We start from the raw sequence: 21,861 nt of genomic DNA on the forward strand, positions 1-21,861 counted from the left end.
TGATCAATACTAGTGGTTTATTTGAAGAATACAGGCTCTACATTCAAAACTAATATCAAAAGAAATATACTGCAATTCAACTATGAATATGTAAAATATTATTAATGAAAAACATTTTAATTAAAACATTTTTTAAAAATATAGGAACTTTAAAATATGCTTAAACCTAAAGTCAAAACAGCACTTGTTTTTTCCAATGAAAACACAAAGATAAATGAAAACTCATTTGCCTAGGTATTATAAAATCAGCTCACTCAAAAATAGTCTTAATAAATGATCTTTATATTGTACATATAAAACATTTCATGGATAAAATAGCTGTATTTATCCTTTCTCCACTTCAGTGCCTTCACATTATGTAGCTTGTCGATTGAGCAGGAAAATTTGTTAAGCACACCAATCTCCATTGACATTTTATCCAATTGCGTTCTTATCTTTCCCTTAATAATTTTCCTACACCAACAATCAGTAGGGAGGAAATAAATAACAGTATATTCTTATTTAATCAGAAAAGTACTTAAGAATTATGTGTATGGCTTTCCCTTTCTTCTAACAGAAACCACTTTTATGAGCTCTGCAAATTAGTGCTCCTTTAAAATATTTTTCTAAAATTGTTGAACACTTGTACCATTATCTACATGCTGGTATTCTTGAACGGCATTTCTAGAGAAGAAAAATGTCATTCAGAAACACTTAACTGCTTTTCAACACTAGAATGTATATTTTCATTGAGATCAGTTGAGGACAATGACCGAGACACTTTTGGTGTGATATACCGAGCTACTCCGCAAAGTACCAGGTAATCACCAATGTTAAAATCCGAAGTAAAATCGTTGGCAGCAAAAGTGGCACGCAATTCCACATAAAGAATATCTGTATCCCTGAAAAAAAAAAAATTGCAGTTAAAATTAGTGTAGAGAAATTTAGTTTTTAATTAAAGCATTGATTAAATGATTCAAATTCATTTAGTCAAATGTTTTTCTCATAAAACTCATCTAGAGATAATACTTAGTCTACATGGTATTAAATAAAAATAAAATGATATACCAAAAAAAAACACGAGTGAAGGTATAAATATAGAACTTCTATATATTTTTAAAGTTAGATTTATTAATAGGTGGATTAGGTTGAAATTTAAAACCCAGTGATAAAATATCTCTAAGTTCTGGATATGGGATTATATCTAAATCTTGATTTTTCTTAATTTTTATCATCATTCGATTTATTTATATTCGATTTATATTTGACCTATACTGGTTTATATTTGGTTTAGATTTAAATTACTTAGCATATATTGGTCATCACAGAAACAGAGAACTTCTTGTCGTTTTTTGCCTTCATTCTGGGTGGTTGGCCTCAGTTGAAGTCATCTAGATTGTCGGTAAAAAGCGATAATAATAATTTTTTTTTTTTTTTTTTTTTTTTTTTTGCGTTTTATTAGGTCCATGATGGTATTATTATTGGATTGATTTACTTTTTCTAATAATATTCTATAGACATTATGGGTGTATTGCATGACTGCTTGCAACTGCATTAACCCATAAATATTAGTTATTGTCTTTTTAACTTTCTTTCTTTCCTTTTTTATCACTAATATATACAAAAGCTTTGCTTAGGTTAAGTATGCACTACCTAAGATTGCTTTTTCTATTATATTTCTTTTTCTTTTTTCTTAACTGCATTGATTGATCTTTCTTAATTTTACTTTCATGGATTTATGATTGTGCATCGTGATTTTATTTTATATTTTATTTTATATTAACTTTGCTTTTATTTTATTTTATATTAACTTTGCGCTTATTATGTCACTTAAATATAAAAATAATAATATACTACATCGGCAGAGTAGGATAAAAGTGACCGAGGATACTATTGTTGCCCTGGATAGTAATCCTAACCATGTTAATACATTGACACATACACAAATATCACACACTTTACAGAGCAGTTTAGCATATAATGCTTCTGGCACTAATATCCGATTACCATCTCTTAAATTTCAACCTTGTAATAACAAATGTCTTACTTGCCCCTATATGCATCCAAATCATGCTACAATGAATACGAATTCACATATATTCTGTAAAATGAATAATGTTATATATATGATCACTTGTCGTACATGCAATGTTAAATATATTGGTCAAACTAGCAGTAAACTAAATATTAGAATGAACCTTCATCGTTCCGATATTAAAACTTATAATAACAAATTCAGTAAGAAAACAGGTAATCTGGAACATGATATTGAATTCAGACATTTCCAAAAACATACTTTTGGTAATATTTTCACTTCAATACTTAACATAATTAACAACGCAAATGAAAGATTATTGCAAGAAGAAATTAGCATGTTACAATATAAAGCACTATATCCATACGGTCTAAATAATAAATTTAATCAAAAATATATGACGAATAATTTAAAAGATATTTGTGTTTATAATATGTTTCAAATTGCCAAACTTCGTAAATATAATCGCAATAGGAAATATGTAAATCCAACACATATAAAAGCAACCGAGAACATCTAGGAGACTTTATAGATTTATTCAAAATGTGGGACACGGATCCTATAAATATTAGTAAAATACATAACACACTTTTCAGTATTAAACTTAGTGTACTCAAAGCACTAAATAGAAAACCCAATGATTACGTCTTTGCATCCTCCCACCTTATGCACATTATATTGGATATTTTTAAATTCAGAATTAATATTTTGAATGTTAGCAAGCAGCCGGAAAACTGTCCTCATCTTATACTTTCAAAACAAAATGATGGATGATTTAGATATACATAAAACTATTAATTTACGTAGTGACTTGCTGCCTATTAATAACTTACATATTAATATCAGATTTAGATATTCTAAACCATTTGGTCTTAAAGCGTAACTATAAAACAATAGCTACAAACCTTCACGATATTAACATCGGACAGGATACATGTTTTTGTCACAAACCTTCATTTCATAGATACGTGGATCCTAACCATAATCACATTATAACCGGCAATTTAGATATAATCCCATATCCAGAACTTAGAGATATTTTATCACTGGGTTTTAAATTTCGACCTAATCCACCTATTAATAAATCTAACTTTAAAAAATTGTTATATCTAGATTTACTAAAATACTGCATAAGATCAGCAAACAAACATAATATACCGGTTGAAGCTTATCACATGTGGTTATTTACAATGCTTAATATCATATCTAACAAATATAATCAATTGAAATTCATACAGGATAATCTATATAATACCAAATTAATAAATAGGCAGCTCAAAGATATACATGAACATTTTATAATAACTCCCATTGACAAAGCTGCTTGCAATTATGCAATCATATGTAAATCATATTATATAGATATTATAAAAAATGAACTACAGTCTAGCCGTACATATAAACAGATAACATCTTCCTCTAATATAATAATCAAAAAATTAATTGCATTGCATAAAAAATTAAAGTTAAAGTATAATAACCTAAAATATCCATTTATATATTGCATACCCAAATTTCATAAATCACCCATTGCTTTTAGATTCATAACATCAGGTAGAGATAGTTATGCTAAATTTCCCGGAAAAACGTTAGAAAAGTTACTTAAAATTATATTAAATAACTTAAATAAAACTATTATAATAAATAATAACTTACCAATTATAAATGCTATAAAAAATAACAATATTCATCAAATACAAACATTTGACTTTAACAGTCTATTTACGAGCATTAATCTTGATAATTTAAAATTCGTCCTCCAGAAACTATATTTAGAAAATAAAAATGCTATAAAGGTTGATTTAACCTATTGGGATTCTCTAATAAAATTATGCATCTTTAATAATTATGTATATGACGGAACTTCGTTATACTTACAAGTGACTGGCACCCCTATGGGAAGTCCAGCATCAAGCATAATCGCAAACCTTTATCTGTATTATACAGAAAGAGAATTCCAAGATAACCTACTTATATACAGATACGTAGATGATATATGTGTTTTTAATTGTCCACATTACAGTATGTCCAGGATTACATTTTGTCCAGGATTACAGTAAATTATATCCAGTAGAACTTGTATTGGAAAAAACTAATAGTTCCGATACTATAGCAAATTACTTGGATCTTCATATAGAAATATTCCATAATAATAAAATAGACATAAACGTATGTAATAAAAGAGATGCATTTAATTTTAACGTAGTCAGCCTTACAAACTGGAAATCTAATATATCAAAATCAGTGCATGCTAATATAATTTTATCGCAATGTTTAAGGATTGCTTATATCTGCAATAGTAATAAAAATTGTTCAACAGGCTTAACAGCGTTGTACGGCAAGTTGATTAATAATAATTTCCCTATCGCTTACCTGAAATATCACTTCAGGAAAGCAATAAGCATAATTAATTTCAAAAATTTGTTTTCTGAACCTATTGTTTCAATGTAATTTTCAATATAATTGTCATATTTAGTGCCATGTATATATGTACATAGGATACACTTTGCATCCTATGTACATATATACATGTACATAGGATACACTTTGCATTCTTGGTGTCTTACGGCGTAGAAAACTTGTACCCACTGGCTTGCAAATTACAGTGTATCATTTTTTTTTTTTTTTTTTTTAATACATATAGTTAAATTCATTTAAATTTACTTAAATTCACGCTGAGATAACATGCAAATTCAGCTCAGGGTCCTACTATAGGAACGGGTTTGCAATCCCGGGCATACTCGAGCCACAATTTATATCGTGCAATGTCTTTAAACTGTCCTACACTCTTTATTTTTATTTCTCTGAAATTATTAGGGCAATCCGAGGACGTAGGAGAAACTATTTCTTATCTATACCACTATTTTTCGCCTTTGTGGAGTTCAGGTTCTATTATTCCTACTCCTTTAGTTTTTCTTCTTACTATCTGCATGTTTCTCTTTGCGTTAATTTAATTATTTATTTATTTTTACCGTATCCATCACATAGGGGGCACCACATTATTTTGACGACTATTACATTATGTCCTAGATACGGTCAAATGTAGTATGTATTATATATTTAATCATTAAATTACGTTCTCTGTCGGGTCAATGATGATTAATATATGCTTACATTTATATTTTACTTATATTTCTTACCTTTGATTCTAATATTTCAAAATTTTTCTTAATTTTTATCATCATTCGATTTATATTTGACCTATACTGGTTTATATTTGGTTTAGATTTAAATTACTTAGCATATATTGATCATCACAGAAACAGAGAACTTCTTGTCGTTTTTTGCCTTCATTCTGGGTGGTTGGCCCCAGTTGAAGTCATCTAGATTGTCGGTAAAAAGCGATAATAATAAATTTTTTTTTTTTTTTTTTTTGCGTTTTATTAGGTCCATGATGGTATTATTATTGGATTGATTTACTTTTTCTAATAATATTCTATATATATATATATATATATATATATATATATATTTTTTTTTTTTTTAAATTCTGAAAAGAGCAAAAATACTGAACTTTTTTCTACGAGCATCTTCAGTTGTTTAAGTAGACAAAATGTATTATACTAAAGGAAAAAATTGGTGCATGAGTCAGTTACAACTGTCAAATGAATTTCAATAAGATTTGAACAACCTTATTCTATCTAAATTTGTAGTTTTGTTTAACAGAGGAATGACCAATGTTAACTTTGAAAGTTGTGACAGTAGGCTGTAACTATTCTAATTAATTTTCTATTTTTGATGTTATAGGATAATCAAATAGTATGCGGCTTACTTTGGTTTTGAGAAACCTACATGAGAATAAAATATATTTACTCTTACGATGATAATTGAAAACCTATATCTATTCAGTAAGGGCTTCGTTGATTTTTAAAAACAATACCAATGTATTAATCTCACTGTTTTACTTCCTTCTTAAAATGACAAAAAATAAATAAATAAAAATTTTGGGACCATTTTTTTGTAGTGATATCCACAGCAAAAACTCTGATGACTTCCATATCAGAATTAAGTTTCCTGCCTATCTTTCAGAAAAAAAAAGGGAAACAGCAAATAGTATGTAATCATAAATGTGCCAAGAGCACTAATAGTGTGACCTCTGATATTCTTATTTGGAAAAGTACCACACCATTTCATATGTATGGTACTTTTCCAAATATATTCCATGCTAGAACATAGTACTAACAGTTGTTCCAAAAGGATGTGCTAATATCCATTTCCTTTTCATCAGAGAAAAATATGGTTTAGGATCATAGTGGAAAGCCTATGTTTCACCATAAAAGCATGTAGAACAGCTCTTTAAAATCTTTAAATAAACACTGGGTTGACAGATGATGCAACTTTTTATAACTATTAAAATAGTTTGCATGGTAGAGTAGTGTTGCACTGCATTACCAATATATTTCTTTAAAATATATTTTAAAATATAAACTATTTTTTATGAGCAGTGCTGTTTTTTTTTTGTTGTTGTTGTTACACTGAGGCAATTCATAGAGATAGCTTCACAACATGAGATCCATGCCACTTATGAAAGAACTTCACTTTTCTGTTATTTTTGTTAATAAAATATGAATGGATCAAGTAAGTTAAATGTTGATGTTATTCTCCCTTTTGCTTAGACATAAGGGAGCACAAATTTAAACTGGGGAAAGATGGTTGCAGGACAGATGTGCAGAAATTTGCTTTCACCAGAATAATGTCAGGGTTTTTTTTTTTTTTTTTCCTTTTTTGTTTCTGTATAAGGTTGCTTTCTTTAGCAGTTACACAGGTTTCATCCACAATTCGCTCAAATGTGAGAGATAGGGCACTTGTGCATGATCACTCAGCTATGTTGGGCTTAACGTATAGTAGGCTTTTGCGATAACACTTTCAAAGGGTCCAGCCCCAAAGAGCAATATAAGCAGGACAACCCCACACCCATTTGCAGGATTGATGATGTTACCAGAAGAAAAGAGCATTAAAAGCAGGGAGTGTTATAACAGGAGTTGATTATATTTCATTATAGTAAAAAAACCCTCTCAGTGTTCACTGCAAAAAATTTAAAATCTTATACATTGCAGTCTTTTTTGAATCCAGTGATACTTCAATTTATGTAAAAGTTAGTTTGCATAAAGAATATTTCATAATTACAGCAGCAACATCATTCTCTGCCTAGACTATCTTTGCATATTGAACATTCACTTTCATGGGGCTTCAACATTACAACTATTGATCTTCTTCGAAGTCCTTATGTTGCTAGTGTATTGGTGATTCTCTCTCCCCAAACATTCTTGAAAGGGGCTTCAACATTATGATTAATGATCTTTGAAGTTCTTAAGTCGTGTATCGTCAATTCTCTCTGAACATTATTTAACAAACTATTTGTTGTTATGCTCTGTTTGTCAAGGCCACCACTACCATCTGCTTCGTTACTGATTTAAATGTCATACTCCACTTGTTAGAAACTGTTCTCACTTACTCTGGAACAGCCTTAATATATATTTCCAACTGATTTGTTTTTTAATTGAATTCATAGTATGTCCTCATTAAAAATCTTAAGCCCAGCATTCTATCACTTGGGTACTACTCTAACTTCTCTTGTTCAATTCAAACAGCTATTGGGGACACATGCTCTTTTCCTCAACAAATGTCTGGAAGAATGATATAAATGCAATGTCTCATCTAGATAGAATTTTTAACATTCGTTTTATCATTTTATATTAAATGCATGTACTCTGCATTTGATGTAAAATGAAATTGAAATTCTTGAAATGTTCCATCAACACACCAAGTTTTACTTATTTTGTTAAGTTTAAAAGACAAATACATTTTGCATTCAGTTTATTTGAACAGTAAGTATGGTAGAGAATTAAGTTAAGTTAATTTTAAACCAGTTTGAGGTATAACACTTCACTCCAGAAATGGCCTACAATGCAAGGGGGTTAGGGAGACATGCAAAGGGCTACATTATTTAAATTACATCAGTTCTAAGCAGGTTTAGATAAAAAATATAATACACAATAATAAATATAAAGCATATATATTATAAACACATAATAATAATTATAATTTAAAAATGTAGATTTGCTTAATAGGTAGCATCTTTCTTGTACCTAATGTCAATTTGGTAGGTACAGTTAATACAGGTGTGTCAAGTTAATACAGGCATGGTGTATTAACTTGACACACCAGAGACTTTTCTGGTAGGCCTTTTCTCTATGAAACTAGTCGCAGTATGTCCAGGGTGAGAAAGATTCCAATGGTGTTGGAAGGGAATATCTGATCAAGGCATTATCCTGTTCCTAGGTTGCTATAATGTACTTTGACTATAGCAACAGGGTCTAATGAAGGTCAGGTGTGGGAGGACAATCTTGGCACTGGGGACACACATTTTACTACACAGCATATTAAAAGGTTGAAACTCCATATCCATTAGCCTGTGTCTAATATTCAACAATCCCAAGGGCTTTTTTTTTTTTTTTTGCATCTGCAAGGTAGGGGGCATAGGTCAATTTGTTGTCTCATACTATACCTAGATCCCTGTCTTACTCTCTGAATAAGATGTCCCATTAGGGTGATAGTAAGTTCTAGTTCTCTTCTCATAGTGAAGGAAATTTTAGCATTCTTGTTTGGGTTAATAATAAATATAAAGGCCAATGTTGTTGAGATACAAGGTGACTGCAGGCATCCTTAGAAATCATTAAAGCTACCACTAGAGTATGTATATATTAAGTGCAATAGCATCTTTAATGCACAGCCATTTCTGAATTAACAGAATATTTATAAGGCGGCATCGTTTTAAGTTATATCTCATATTGTGAATACCTTCACAACGAGTTGCCAAGATATTGCACTACTTCGAATAAGTAACGCTTCACCTAAGCAGAAGACTAATGTTACTTATTCTCAGATGGATACCACCACCACCCAGACGGCACAGTTTCAGGGCTATTTGGCCCTTCTTCGGTGGGTTGTTATTTGGTTTTTTAGGAGCATTAGCAACTAAGGCCATATTGCTCCCTTCGGTGGGTGGATAGGTACCCAAGTGATGCAGTGATGGCAAAACAGTTATGAAGTATAACTCCTCAATATGAGAGGAATCTGCATTATTGCAGTTTCTGAATTTAATTGCTACCTCATTTGGTTAGTGCAGTGTGAGGCTCAAAATATAATGATTTATGCACTTATGATTTATGCACCAACATCGAACCATGATGAAGAGGCTGAAGAAATGTACACCGAAATTGAGTCTTCTAGATGAGCAGAAAACCCACTACACTATTATTATGGGGGACTTCAATGCTAAGGTTGGAAAAAGGCAAAACAGCACAGAAAGAGGTGAAAGACTTGTAGAATTTGTAGAATCTCAAGGACTTTCAGTAATGAACACTTTTTTTCAAAGAAAAAGGTGAACAGAAAGTGGACATGGAAGAGTCCAAATGGATTAACAACTAATGAAATCGACTTCATCCTCACTAACAGAAGATATATTGTGAATGATGTTACCATCCTGAATAAGGTAAATGTTGGAAGTGATCACAGAATGGTAAGATGTACACTTGATATAGATGTAGAAAAGGAAAGGAAAAAACTGACTCGAGTAAATAATACAAAGGTCTTTGAGATAACAGGAGAGGAGAAAAAGCAGTATGCACTGGAACTTAAGAACAAGTTTGAGCTCCTGCAGACTGCTCAGGACAAGGAATATTACAACTTTCTGAAAGTGATAAAGCCCAAGAAACCTATAGGGAAAAAGAAATCCAAAGAAGAAAAAATTAGTCAAGAAACACTTGTCATGATGAACTGAAGACGACAAATTAAGAGCAAGAAAAACACTGACAGGGAGAAAATTGAGTATACTGAGTTATGCAAAGCCATTAGAAAGAGACTCAGAGAGGACATAAGATTTAACACAAGAAAAGTAGAACAAGCATTAAGGGAAAACAAAGGATTTAAATCAGCAGCCACGAGCAGTAATACAGAAAGACAAATGATACTGAAACTGAAGAATAGTGATGGTGTACTTATAAACAGCAGAGAAGGCATAATTCAAATAGCAGAAGACTACTATAGAGAATTATACAAGGAGCGAGGGAATGATGCCAGCAGTGGGGAAGATGGATTGCAAAGTAGCAACACATACGACATACCCGATATTCTTCCTGATGAGGTAGAACATGCATTGAAGAAAATGAAGAATCAGGAAGGCCCCGGGGGAAGATGAAGTTACTGTAGAGTTGTTAAAATTTAGAGGAAGAGACATAACATAAAAACTGGCAAGGCTCTTCAAAAAGTGCATTAGAAAAGATGTGACGCCTAAGCAGTGGAATAAGGCAATCATAGTTTTGCTGCTTAAGAAAGGAGATAAATCAGAAATTGGAAATTATAGACCAATTAGCTTGTTATCCCACATCTACAAGTTGTTCACAAGGGTAATTACTAACAGATTAGAAAGAATACTGGATGAGAATCAACCGAAAGAGCAAGCTGGCTTTAGGACAGGATTCTCAACTATGGATCACTTTCACGTAATATCACAGCTAATGGAGAAAGCAAATGAATATAAAACACCATTATGCCCGGCATTTGTGGATTATGAAAAGGCATTTGACTCCATACAGCATAAGGCAATGTTTCGGGCACTGGAAAGACAAGGCATAGATACCTCATATATTATGATTTTGAAGAAATATTATGAGAGTGCTACCCCCTTTATTAGACTAGACAAAGACAGTAGGAAATTTAAAATCGAGAAAGGAGTTCGACAAGGAGACACAATATCTCCGAAGCTGTTTACTGCTGCCCTTGAGGAAGCTTTCAGAAGATTAGACTGGTCTGCGACCAGTCTAATCTTCAGTCAATGTGAACGGAGAGTACCTAAACCATTTACGATTTGCAGATGACATTGTGGTCATAAGCCACGATCCCAAAGAATTAGAGGAAAATCTTAATCAGTTATGCACAGTTAGTAAGGATTTTGGACTAAAGATGAATATGGCTAAAACAAAAGTAATGATGAACAAGTATGCCACGGAAAGGGAAATAATGATTGAAGGAGCAGTAATTGAAAAGTTGGAGTCATATACTTATCTGGGACAAGTTATTAGCTGTAATAATGATAAATGGCTGGAAGTCAAGAGAAGAATAAATTTTGGATGGATAGCATTCAGGAAATATAGTCACATACTGAAGAGCAATATCCCAGTTTGTCTGAAACGTAAAATAATGAATCAATGTATACTCCCCACCATGACTTATGGAAGTGAAACTTGGGCACTCACCAAAAGAATGGAAGAGAAGCTGAGAACTACACAGCGAAGAATGGAACGAATTATATTGGGAATCAGACTGTTAGATAAGAAGAGAAACACATGGATTAGGCAGAAAACTCAAGTAAAGGACATTCTTATCAAAACTAAACAACTAAAATGGTCTTGGGCAGGACACATAGCTCGAAGACATGATGACAGATGGACTAAGAAAATAACAGAATGGTACCCAAGAGGAGCTAGAAGAAAACCTGGAAGACAAAGGCGGAGATGGATAGATGAAATTCATGAGTTTTTGAGTAGTAAATGGATGGCCAGTGCTCAAAACAGAAGGAACTGGAAAGTTGCTGGAGAGGCCTTCATTCTGCAGTGGATTGAAAATGGCTAATAATGATGATGATGAGGCTCAAAATAGTTTTACTTTTGACCCCGGGGGACCAGATTATAGAATTCGGCAAAACATCAGTGGCTATGGTTACAAGTCACCTGAAAAAAGCTGTAAGTGGGCTGTTTGGCCTTTTTCTAATGTAAACTTGTACGTTGCATTTTCTCAGATTTCATGTAATTCATCAACACTGCTGAAGTGCTCCAATGTCAAAAATAAATAATTTCTCAGAAGAGGATGCTGATTTAAGGCTTGAGAATTCATGTATGCTCCATGAATGAAGCAAGTTACCCATTGTGATGGTGGGGTTGACATTTTATTAGAATTTAGGCTCCAAGGCAGGTTATTTTAACTAGGGATAGTGGGACTGGCTGAGTGATAACCTGGATTCCAATTCGATCCTTTACTAATGTATATGCTCAATATGTGTGACAGAGAGAATGACATGAATGTGTGTCAGAGAAAAAAACAGAAGATGAAAAAAAAAATAAACAAATTTTCTTAAGGAATTCACAATGGGGTATGTAAAATCTTTCTAAATTTTTCACACTTAATAAAAAAATACTGCTTTCATTTTTGCTGCCATAATAGTGTTACATCTCAATGCATATGAGCTGGCCATGAAAACAAGCACTATGCTATTCATTATACAGTGAAACTTCTCCTAACGGACACCTCTCGTTAACGGACATCTCTCTACAGCGGACATTTTCAAATTCCCCAACTCACCTCTATTGGTTTTAACGTGTTTGCAGCTTCTGTCTGCGGACATTCTCTGTAACGGACGCGGACAGGCAATCTGCACTGTTTCGTTTAGATTAGCACTTAATTTGATCTCCCCATAACGGACTGCGGGAGAGCTCACGGCCCTTTTTCTAGGAACTTTTCTTCCACGTATTGCCTCAATCGTGTGTTTCTATTTCCGATTCTCTGAATTTTATCAAGGTTTACGTCGCGGTTCTAAACCCTTTTTCAAGAATTTTAAGGCACGTGTAAAACTTCTGATGAATTCGGTGTGTGCAAAGGGGGGGAAAATATGGTCAGCCTTTCATCTTTTGAGTTTCAGTTTTCAGTTTTGTTCAGTGTCGTGTGAAGTGCACAATGTCTTCTCGTAACCATTTAACTTTAAAATATAAAGTTGAACTCATTAATGCGTATGATCGGCAAAAAAAATAGTGTTCGCAATCTTGCTGCAAAATTCAAAATCGGGAAGACGCAGGTAAGCGACATCCTAAAGAAAAAAAATGAACTGCTCAAACAATTTTGGCAACACGGAAATGATCAGGTTCAAAAATCATTCCCGAAAACTGTTGGACTTCAAATTGACAATGTTACGTACGAGTTTTTTTGTCGCGAACATGCTAAAAAAATTCCCATTAATGGGCCTATTATTAGGGAAAAGGCTTTGGAGGTTGCAAAATCTATGGGAGTAAATGAGTTCAAAGCTTCTGTGGGATGGCTAGACAAGTTCAAAACTCGGCATAAAATTTCTTGGAAAACCGTAAGTGGTGAAGGTGGATCTGTTGATACTGGGGTTGTAACAGAGTGGACCGTCAAATTGGAAGATTTATGTCGTGATTTTGAAGATAAGGATATTTACAACTGTGACGAAACAGGGTTGTTTTTTTAAAGCTCTTCCTGAAAACACAATGAGTCTAAAAAACGAAAAGTGCCAGGGCGGAAAAATTTCTAAGGAATGCTTGACTGTACTATTGTGTACAAATATGCTGGGAGACTTTGAACAACCTCTTGTTATAGGAAAACCACAAAATCCTCGTTGTTTCAAGGGCATAAAGTTGAATCTTTTGGATGTTGACTGGAAGTCTAATAAAAAACCGTGGATGACACGAGATATCATGAGCGAATGGATAAGTCACTTTAACCAAAACATGATTTGTCAAAACAGAAAAATTATTCTGTTCATGGATAATGCTGCATCTCACCCGCACATTGAATTGTCCAACATTCAAATCGTTTTTCTGCCACCAAACACATCTGCAAGGGATAATAAAAAATTTTAAACTTCACTACAGAAAACGTGTTTTAAGACATCTCATTGCAAACATGAACGATGTAACATGTGCGAGTGACCTTGCAAAGAAAATCAGCATCCTAGTTGTGATTCAATGGATTTCCTCTTCAGTAAACGCAATTAGAAAACAAACTGTCGTGAACTGTTTTGTAAAGTCTGGCTTCTCAAACGCAAAAATTGAAGTTGTGTTCAGCAATGTGGAGCACCAAGAAGAACAAGAACTTCATCTATTGATAATGTACGATACTTCAGCTACAAGTGACCCTGGCTACAAAGATACAGACTCGAACCTCACTACAGAAGATGGTGCTATAGATATCAACGACATTATCATCGATATTTTTTAAGAAGTTCCTCATGAGGATGAATAAATGGAAGGAGGTAATTATGTCGAAGAACATATTAACGACGAACCACCAATGAAAATAGAAGCGCTCATACAAATCAATCGTTTAAAAATGTTTTTCGCCTCTGAAGTATCTTACTGAAGGACTTTCGATGGTTTATTCACTCCAAACAAATGTTGAAAATAAAATTATCAGCCGGAAGAAGGTGCAGAAGCAAATAAGTGATTACTGTATGTATTTTTCATAAGATAAAGTCATAATATGCATAGCACAATTGTATGTATATTATTTACAAAAATATTGTGCAAAATCTGTATATAATTTAATTTAATTTTACATTAAACGTTTAACGATTTTTCTTTATCTCTTGTGTATGTAATTGTATATTATTTACAAAAATATTATTCAAAATCTGTATATATTTTAATTTTACATTAAACGTTTAACAATTTTTCTTTCTTTTTTTTTCTCCCTCAGACTTCTTGTTAGCGGACACTTCTCTCTAACATATGCATTTTCGTTCCCCATGGCTGTCCATTAAAGGGAAGTTTCACTGTATATAACTGTATATGTCTGCTAAAGAAAGTTTATATGCGGACAACATTAAAGGATCTGCTCTAGTGTATTCCTCCTGTCAAGTGATATGCAAATTTTGCCTATAAAAGAGCTGTCTGAAAATGAATGCCACTTGGGTCAACCCATTAACATTTGTCAATTCAGAAAACAATAGCAACAATGGAGGGAAATGGTGAAGGATCATCAAATAACCCTTCAACATATTGCTGAATCTGTTGGCATATCTAAAGGCAGTGCATAAAGTATATGGCATTTAATTGTAGGTGAGAAAGGTATTGTGATGAGTTGCATGATTATAAACCAATGACCAGAATGCCTACTGCTCAATGACATCAGAACACCTTTTGCAGAGATTCAGGAAGAATCCCGAGGGTATCTTCAGTAACTTCTTTTTTCACACACAATTTCATGAAGTGGTGTGTGTTGTGAAAGAATAAATCGCAGAGAAAGACAATAGCATTTTTTTTTGCAGTCATTCTACAAACATTTTTAATTATATGCCGACATATAAGGAATATGTCTTCATATAATTAAATTTCTGTGAAATTAAACAGTACAGATCTAGAAACAGTTTACTTACTTGCTAACTATATGGGCCACTAAATTCTTGCTCTCAATGATATCTCGGAATTCCTTTCTGAAATAAAGTGAAAACAAATTTAATCATTTATAGTGCATTCTATACTTAATATATAGGTGGTTAAAAGATATTAGCATTTGATGCAAGAAAGCAAGCTTATGCAGCATCAGCCAAAAAAAAAAAAAAAACCCACTTCCACTTCACCCCTCTGTTCGTTCCAAATACCTGTCCAGCTGAGCCTTAAACTTATTTAGGCTATCAACCTCCACCACAAGGGATGGAAGTCTGTTCCACCAACCAACCACCCGCTGGCTAAAGGCAAATTTCCTCACGTCTATCCTACATCTGTCTTTCCTCAATTTGAATTTATGCCCTCTCAGGTGATTTTTCTGAGCTAGAGGAAGAATCCCATCAGCATTGAGCATGCTTAAACCATTCAAGGCTTTATACACCTCTATCAGATCACCTCGCTGGTGCCTAGTCTCCAGACACTGTAATTTGCAAAACTTAAGCCTTTCTTCGTAAGAGCACCCCTTTGTTCCATTCACTAATCTTGTTGCCCTTCTCTGTACTCGTTCCAGCAGCTCTACATCCTTCTTGAAATGAGGCCTCCAGACCTGTATACAGTACTCTAGGTGTGGCCTGACCATTGCCTTATACAATGGAATAATCACCTCCTTATCCCTGCTGGAAAAATTCCTGTATATCATTGACAATACTCCATGAGCTACTCTTGCAGCCCATCTGCACTGCTCAGAGAACTTCATATCTGCCTGCACAACCACCCCCAAGTCCCTTTCATTCTCTACCACTGTCAGTGTAGTACCACAGAGTTGATACGTTGCTCTGGGGTTGCTGTTTCCCATGTGTAGTACTTTACATTTGTCAATGTTAAACTTCATTTGCCACCTCTCAGCCCATCTGCTCAACCTTTCCAGATCCTGTTGCAGCAGCATAGTGTCAGTAGTGTCCTTAACAACCCTGCCAACCTTTGTATCATCTGCAAACTTGGACATTAAGCTTGATATACCATCATCAATATCATTTATAAATACAGAAAACAATAATGGACCCAACACTGAGCCCTGAGGGACTCCACTAATAACATTAGTCCACGATGAGCAGTGTCCATTGATTACCACTCTCTGTCTTCTCCCCCTCAACCACCCCTTTATCCATAGCAGCAATTTGCCTCCAATGTCACACTGCTCCAATTTGTGTAGCAGTCTTCCATGTGCAACAGTATCAAAAGCCTTTCTAAGATCCAAGTATATAATATCAAAGTTATTCCCTGCATCCAGTTCTTTTGTGAGTGCATCATAATATCCAATCAAGTTGGTCAGGCAAGACTTCCCCTTAACAAAACCATGCTGTGTCTGAGCTATAACTGAAGTCTTGTCTAAATGATCCTGCAGTGCTTCTTTAACCAGTGCCTCCATTAATTTTCCTGGAACAGAAGTTACGCTCACAGGTCTATAATTACTTGTGTCAGCCTTTGATCCTCCTTTGTGAATTGGGGTCACATTTGCACATTTCCAGTCAATGGGTACCTCCCCTGAGTCCAAGGAAGCTCTCATAATTATGGCTAAGGGTTTGCTTACTTCCTTTGCTGCCTCCTTTAATATAACTGGATAGATCCCATCCACCCCGGGTGCCTTTCTTGTGTTTATCTTCAACAGTTTCTCCTCCACTTTACTCCAAGTTATTTCAAGATTCTGTAGCTTACTGCTAGAGTTGAATACACCTCTGGCATTCCCCTTGCTGAATAACTCCTCATGTGTGAATGTCGATGCAAAATATTCATTTAGTTTGTTAGCTACCTGAGCAGGATCATCAACAGTTGACCCATCAATATCAAGTGGACCAATCTGATTCATCCCCTTCCTTCTAGAGTTAACATAAGTAAAGAACTCTTTGCTGTTTTTCTTTGCATCCCTTGCCACGGATTTCTCGTAATCTGCCTTTGCCTGCCTAACCTCCTTTGTAACTTGGTTGCATATCAACTTGTATCTATCATAGGCTTCTATGTCATGTGTTAATTTGTAAGTATCCCATGCATTTTTCTTCTCTGCCATATGCCTCATTAGTTCATCTGACATCCATTTTGGCCTAAACCTTGAACAATATTTCTTAGTTGGTATGTAAAGCCTAGTAGCTTCCAAGATAAGTTCTTTGAATGCTTCCCATTTTGAATTTGCTGTTGGTAACATCATCAGTTGGTCCCACTGTATAGAATTTAAATACTGTCTCAGTCCATCGTAGTCGCCTTTACGGAAGCAATAACCCTTCTCTTTACCCCTAATGGTAGTTACCTCTTTGAGTAAATCCCACTTCAGCACACTGTGATCACTGCCACCTAGTGGTTCGTTTATCTGCAGATTCTTAATGCATGAAGAATCACTGCTGATAATCAAATCAAGAGTATTACTCCCTCTAGTTGCCTCCCGAACATGCTGATGTAGAAAACAATCATCCAATAAATCCGTAAAAGCTCTGCTAGTGTGTGAGTAACCAGCCCCCAAATTCCAGTCAATATCTGGGAAATTAAAATCTCCCATTATAAGACTCTCTGATTTACTGGCCCACTCTATTTCCCTGTACAGTTCCTTATTATACTCATCAGAGTCATTAGGCATATAGCACACTCCTACTCTCAATTTTGATCTCCCAATGCTTATGTCACACCAAACTGACTCAACACTGCACTGTCCGGCGATGTCGACTGGCTTCACTTCCTTGGTTTTTATGTGTTTCTTAACTAATAGCATAACCCCTCCCCCCTTCCTATCCTGTCTATCCTTTCTGTAGACGTTGTACTCCCCAAATTGCAGTTCTGCATCCCTTATATCTGTGTGACACCACGTCTCTGATATCCCAACAATATCTGCCTTTGATGTTTTGAGCACTACCTCAAATTCATCAAATTTATTTACTAAACTCCTAGCATTGGTGTACACGCAAGTATACCTGCACCTGTTTCTATTCTTAGCTTCCCTAACACAACCCATGTGTTTACTTGTACCGCAATGGCTCCCAGCAGTCTCTGAAATACCATGCATCTTGTTTTCCAGGCTTCTGCTCATTCTAATAGAAGCAGTGCAAGAATCTCTTTCACCTCTGCCAGTGGCTACTGTCAATCTATTGGTCTTTGTCTCCCCCCAAGCTAGCAGTTTTCCGACCCACCTATCAGCAAATATTCTTGCACCCTTTCTATTTAAGTGTATCCCATCCCTGTAGAAGCAATTTCTCCTGTTAACAAGTACAGTCCAGGCTGAAAAAAATTCTACCCCTTGAGCCTTGCACAATATTTTCAGGGCCGAATTGATCAACAAGGCTCTCATCATATACTCCCTCCTATCGTTCCTTCAACAATATAATTATATAAAGAACTGTCTTTGTATAATTATGACTAAAAAGAATTTTAAGAAGAGTACAATGGCAAGTAAAGGATATCTGATGACAGCCTTGGTGACTTATCAAATTTGAACTTCTGCACAAGTCAACTGATGCTGATATGTACGGTTAACCGAGAAATGGTGATAGCCTGGGATAGGAGATGAGGAGATTAAGAATTTCATTAAGGTGAATACAGTATGTTTCGAGAAGATAAGTAAAGGGTTAAGGAGGATACTATGCTCTTTATCAAAAGGTGTCTTAGAGAGCAACCAGAGTCTCACTAAGCCCAGGTGGACCTTGAGTCTCTGTAGCATAACATGACTACTGGAAAAGGAAAGCATGGGGAATGTCCTTAACATTAGCAGTGACAAATGATGCAAGAAAGCAAGTTTATACAGCATAAGCAAAAGAGAGAGAGAGAGAAAGAAAAAAAAAAGAGTCACCTCCCATTTCACCTATACATTCTCTCCAATAGTTTGTCTGGTTCTTAATTGCATTTATTTAAACTATCAACTTCCAAAACAACAAATGGAAATTTGTTCCGTTGCAGCAATCAACCACCCACTGGCTAAAGTCAAACTTCTGCTCATCTATTCTGCAACTGTCTCAATCCATTTAAATTCAATCAAAGCCTTAAACACCTCAATCAGAACACTTCACAGGTGCCTAGTCTCCAGACACCATAATTTGCAAACTGAAGCCTTGGCAAGAGCACCCCTTTATTTGTCTCACCAATCTCATTGCCCTTCTTTGTACTCGTTCCAGAAGTTCTACATCCTTCCTAAAATAAGCCTCCAGACCTGTATGCAGTAATAGCAACAGTATTTGCCATAAAGAGCAAAGAAGCCATAGGCTTTTCCTGCACTTGCAAAAAAAAAGTACCACAAATAAGGACAGAGAGGCCTTTGGTACTATTACAGATCAACTTGTACCTGTTGGCTTCAGTACTTTTCACTACTATCTTTTTCTGCTTATTTGACCAGCCAGCTCCGCAGTCATCTATTTCAGCATCATCCTCCTGTAATTTTGCTTTAAAAGTATTCGTAATTCAAATGTATTCACCATTCTTCGAAATCTGCCTAATTCATAGACGCTATATAGCACCTTAAACTGTCAAAGTCCCCTCTTCTAAAGTTAAAATCTGTGCCTTTACCTTTAGCTACTGCAATATCTTTCTTCATCTTAAAGTATAGGAACCACTGTCACTTTGTGACAATGGTTTCTATACTTTAAGCTCTATGATGCCATCTGATTCATTAGTAATGATGAAGTCAAGAATATTCTCACTCCTTGTACTTTCTCTAACATGCTGGTACAAATAATAATCATCTAGTTTATTTAAAAAAGTTTTCACCCATTGTGAGTTTCCCTCACACTTATTCAATCAATCTGGGGTCACCCATAATTAGTATTAGTAATGGCCATATGGTGAAAGGAAGCCTAAGGCTGATGATGCACCAGCCAAAAAATAAAAATAAATAAAAAATTAAATAAATAAAAATAATAACATTAAATAAAATCAATAATAATAAGAGAAAAGGAAATAGACAACTTATGCATTTCCCTCCTCCCATAGAAAATTCAAAGGTCAACTATCCAGCTGACCTTTGAATTTCCCCAAACTGTCAGCCTCTACCACCCATGTAGATAACTTATTCCAGTAAATAAGACATCCATGCTTGCCTGCCCTTTCTATCTGTATGTAAAGATTAGGAAAGATCCATCTTTCCTAAATACATTATACAGTGGATTCCACTTATTTGGGCCACCGGTCAATCGGGACAGCCGTTTATTTGGGACAAATCTTAAAGAACAGAACCCAATCGAGAAAAAGCCAGGGTTTACTTCGCTTAATTGGGACAACCTGCCATTTAATCGGGACAGGAGACCGCAGCACTCGAGATTACCCTACGATTGTCTCCGATCATACCACATGGTTCAGTCGGATTTCTGGAGGTCACAACCATAAAACAATAAAAACAATTAGCAGTTCCCTGTTTATTGGGCCTTTCTGTTAGTGCTTGAATTATATAAAAAAATTAATTTTCAGAATCTGCTCTTCATTCCTATTTTTTAAGCTTCGTTACTCCATTCTCACTTGTGTGTGTGTGTGTATCGTGTTATTTGCAATTTGTGTGTGCCGTGTTCTTTGTTATTGATTGCTTATCTTTTTTACTGTTTTAAATTTTAACCCCCACCCACAAATGTCAGTGAACAGAAATGTCAACTAGTTAGTATGTACGTATTAATTAAGCAATGCACGTAAGCATAAATTTATTTTTATTTTGCTAACCTGTGGAAAATATTCTTCCGATTTTCATGTATCATTTAAAGTGTAAATTTGTGCTTAATACAGTATATCTTTACTTTTATAGCCTGTGAATAATATTCCTCCTATTTTCACTAATTAGAATTGCTGTTTAATAGAATTAAACTTTAATTCACAAACATGATCACAATGATCAGCGCTTACTACATATCTTATAGTAAACGGGACTTTGCTATGGTGAATCCATCATAAAGTGATTTGATCGTACAGAAAATCAATTGTAAAGCTGTATTTTTAACTATTTACGTGAAACTTCGCATAACTGGGGCAGCCGGTTAATTGGGCCAAAATGCACTAGTCCCAATGTGTCCCAAATAATCGGAATCAACTGTATATACAGTAGTGGAACTGTCATCACCAATTTCCGGGTGGCACGACATTTCTGTCAGCCCTATTATATCAGCATTAGTTGTCCTAACCAGAAATTTAAATTCAGCTATTTTATTAAAAAAAAACACTCCTCACATTACTGTAGACACGGTTGAAACTAGATAACCTTCTATAGTTTACAACCACAAGGTGAGTGCAAGCATTACTTTGACCCACATCATCAGATAAATGCAGATCTAAATCAGTACTCAAGATGTAGTCTGACCATTGCCTTATACAATGGGATAGTCACACGCTTACCCCTGCTAGCAAAATTCCTGTATATCACTGACAAAACCCCATGAGCTGTCCTGGCAGTATGTCTGCACTGCTCAGAGAACTTCATATATGATTGCACAATTACTCCCAGGTCTTTTTCATTTTCCACTAACCTGAGTGTAGTACCACACAGTTGGTACATTACTCTGAGGTTACTGTTACCCGTATGCAGTACTTTGCCTTTATCATTGTTAAACTTCAATTGCCATTTCTCAGCCAATTTGCCTAACTTTTCTAGTTCCTGTTGCAGCAGAATACTGTTATTACTGTCATAACAACCCTGCCAACCTTCATATGATCAACCTTCTT

At 34.6% G+C, this 21,861-nt stretch overlaps 1 protein-coding gene across 1 annotated transcript in view; it reads right to left on the reverse strand.

The window, feature by feature from the left end:
* Nucleotides 1-244: 244 nt before the first annotated feature.
* LOC150083915 (uncharacterized) overlaps nt 245-21,861 on the reverse strand; it is a 352,627-nt gene continuing 331,010 nt past the window's right edge. Inside the window, exons 17-18 of the mRNA XM_090375828.1 lie at nt 15,180-15,236; nt 245-881 (exon numbers count right to left, since the gene is read on the reverse strand). Of these exons, the coding sequence (XP_090231954.1) occupies nt 680-881; nt 15,180-15,236 (259 nt within the window). The 3' untranslated portion in view covers nt 245-679. The remainder of the gene's footprint in view (nt 882-15,179; nt 15,237-21,861) is intronic.

This window comes from Mastigoproctus giganteus, chromosome 6, assembly GCF_048544385.1.
Source record: "Mastigoproctus giganteus isolate SK-2022 chromosome 6, ASM4854438v1, whole genome shotgun sequence".
NCBI classification, from domain to species: Eukaryota; Metazoa; Arthropoda; class Arachnida; order Uropygi; family Thelyphonidae; genus Mastigoproctus; species Mastigoproctus giganteus.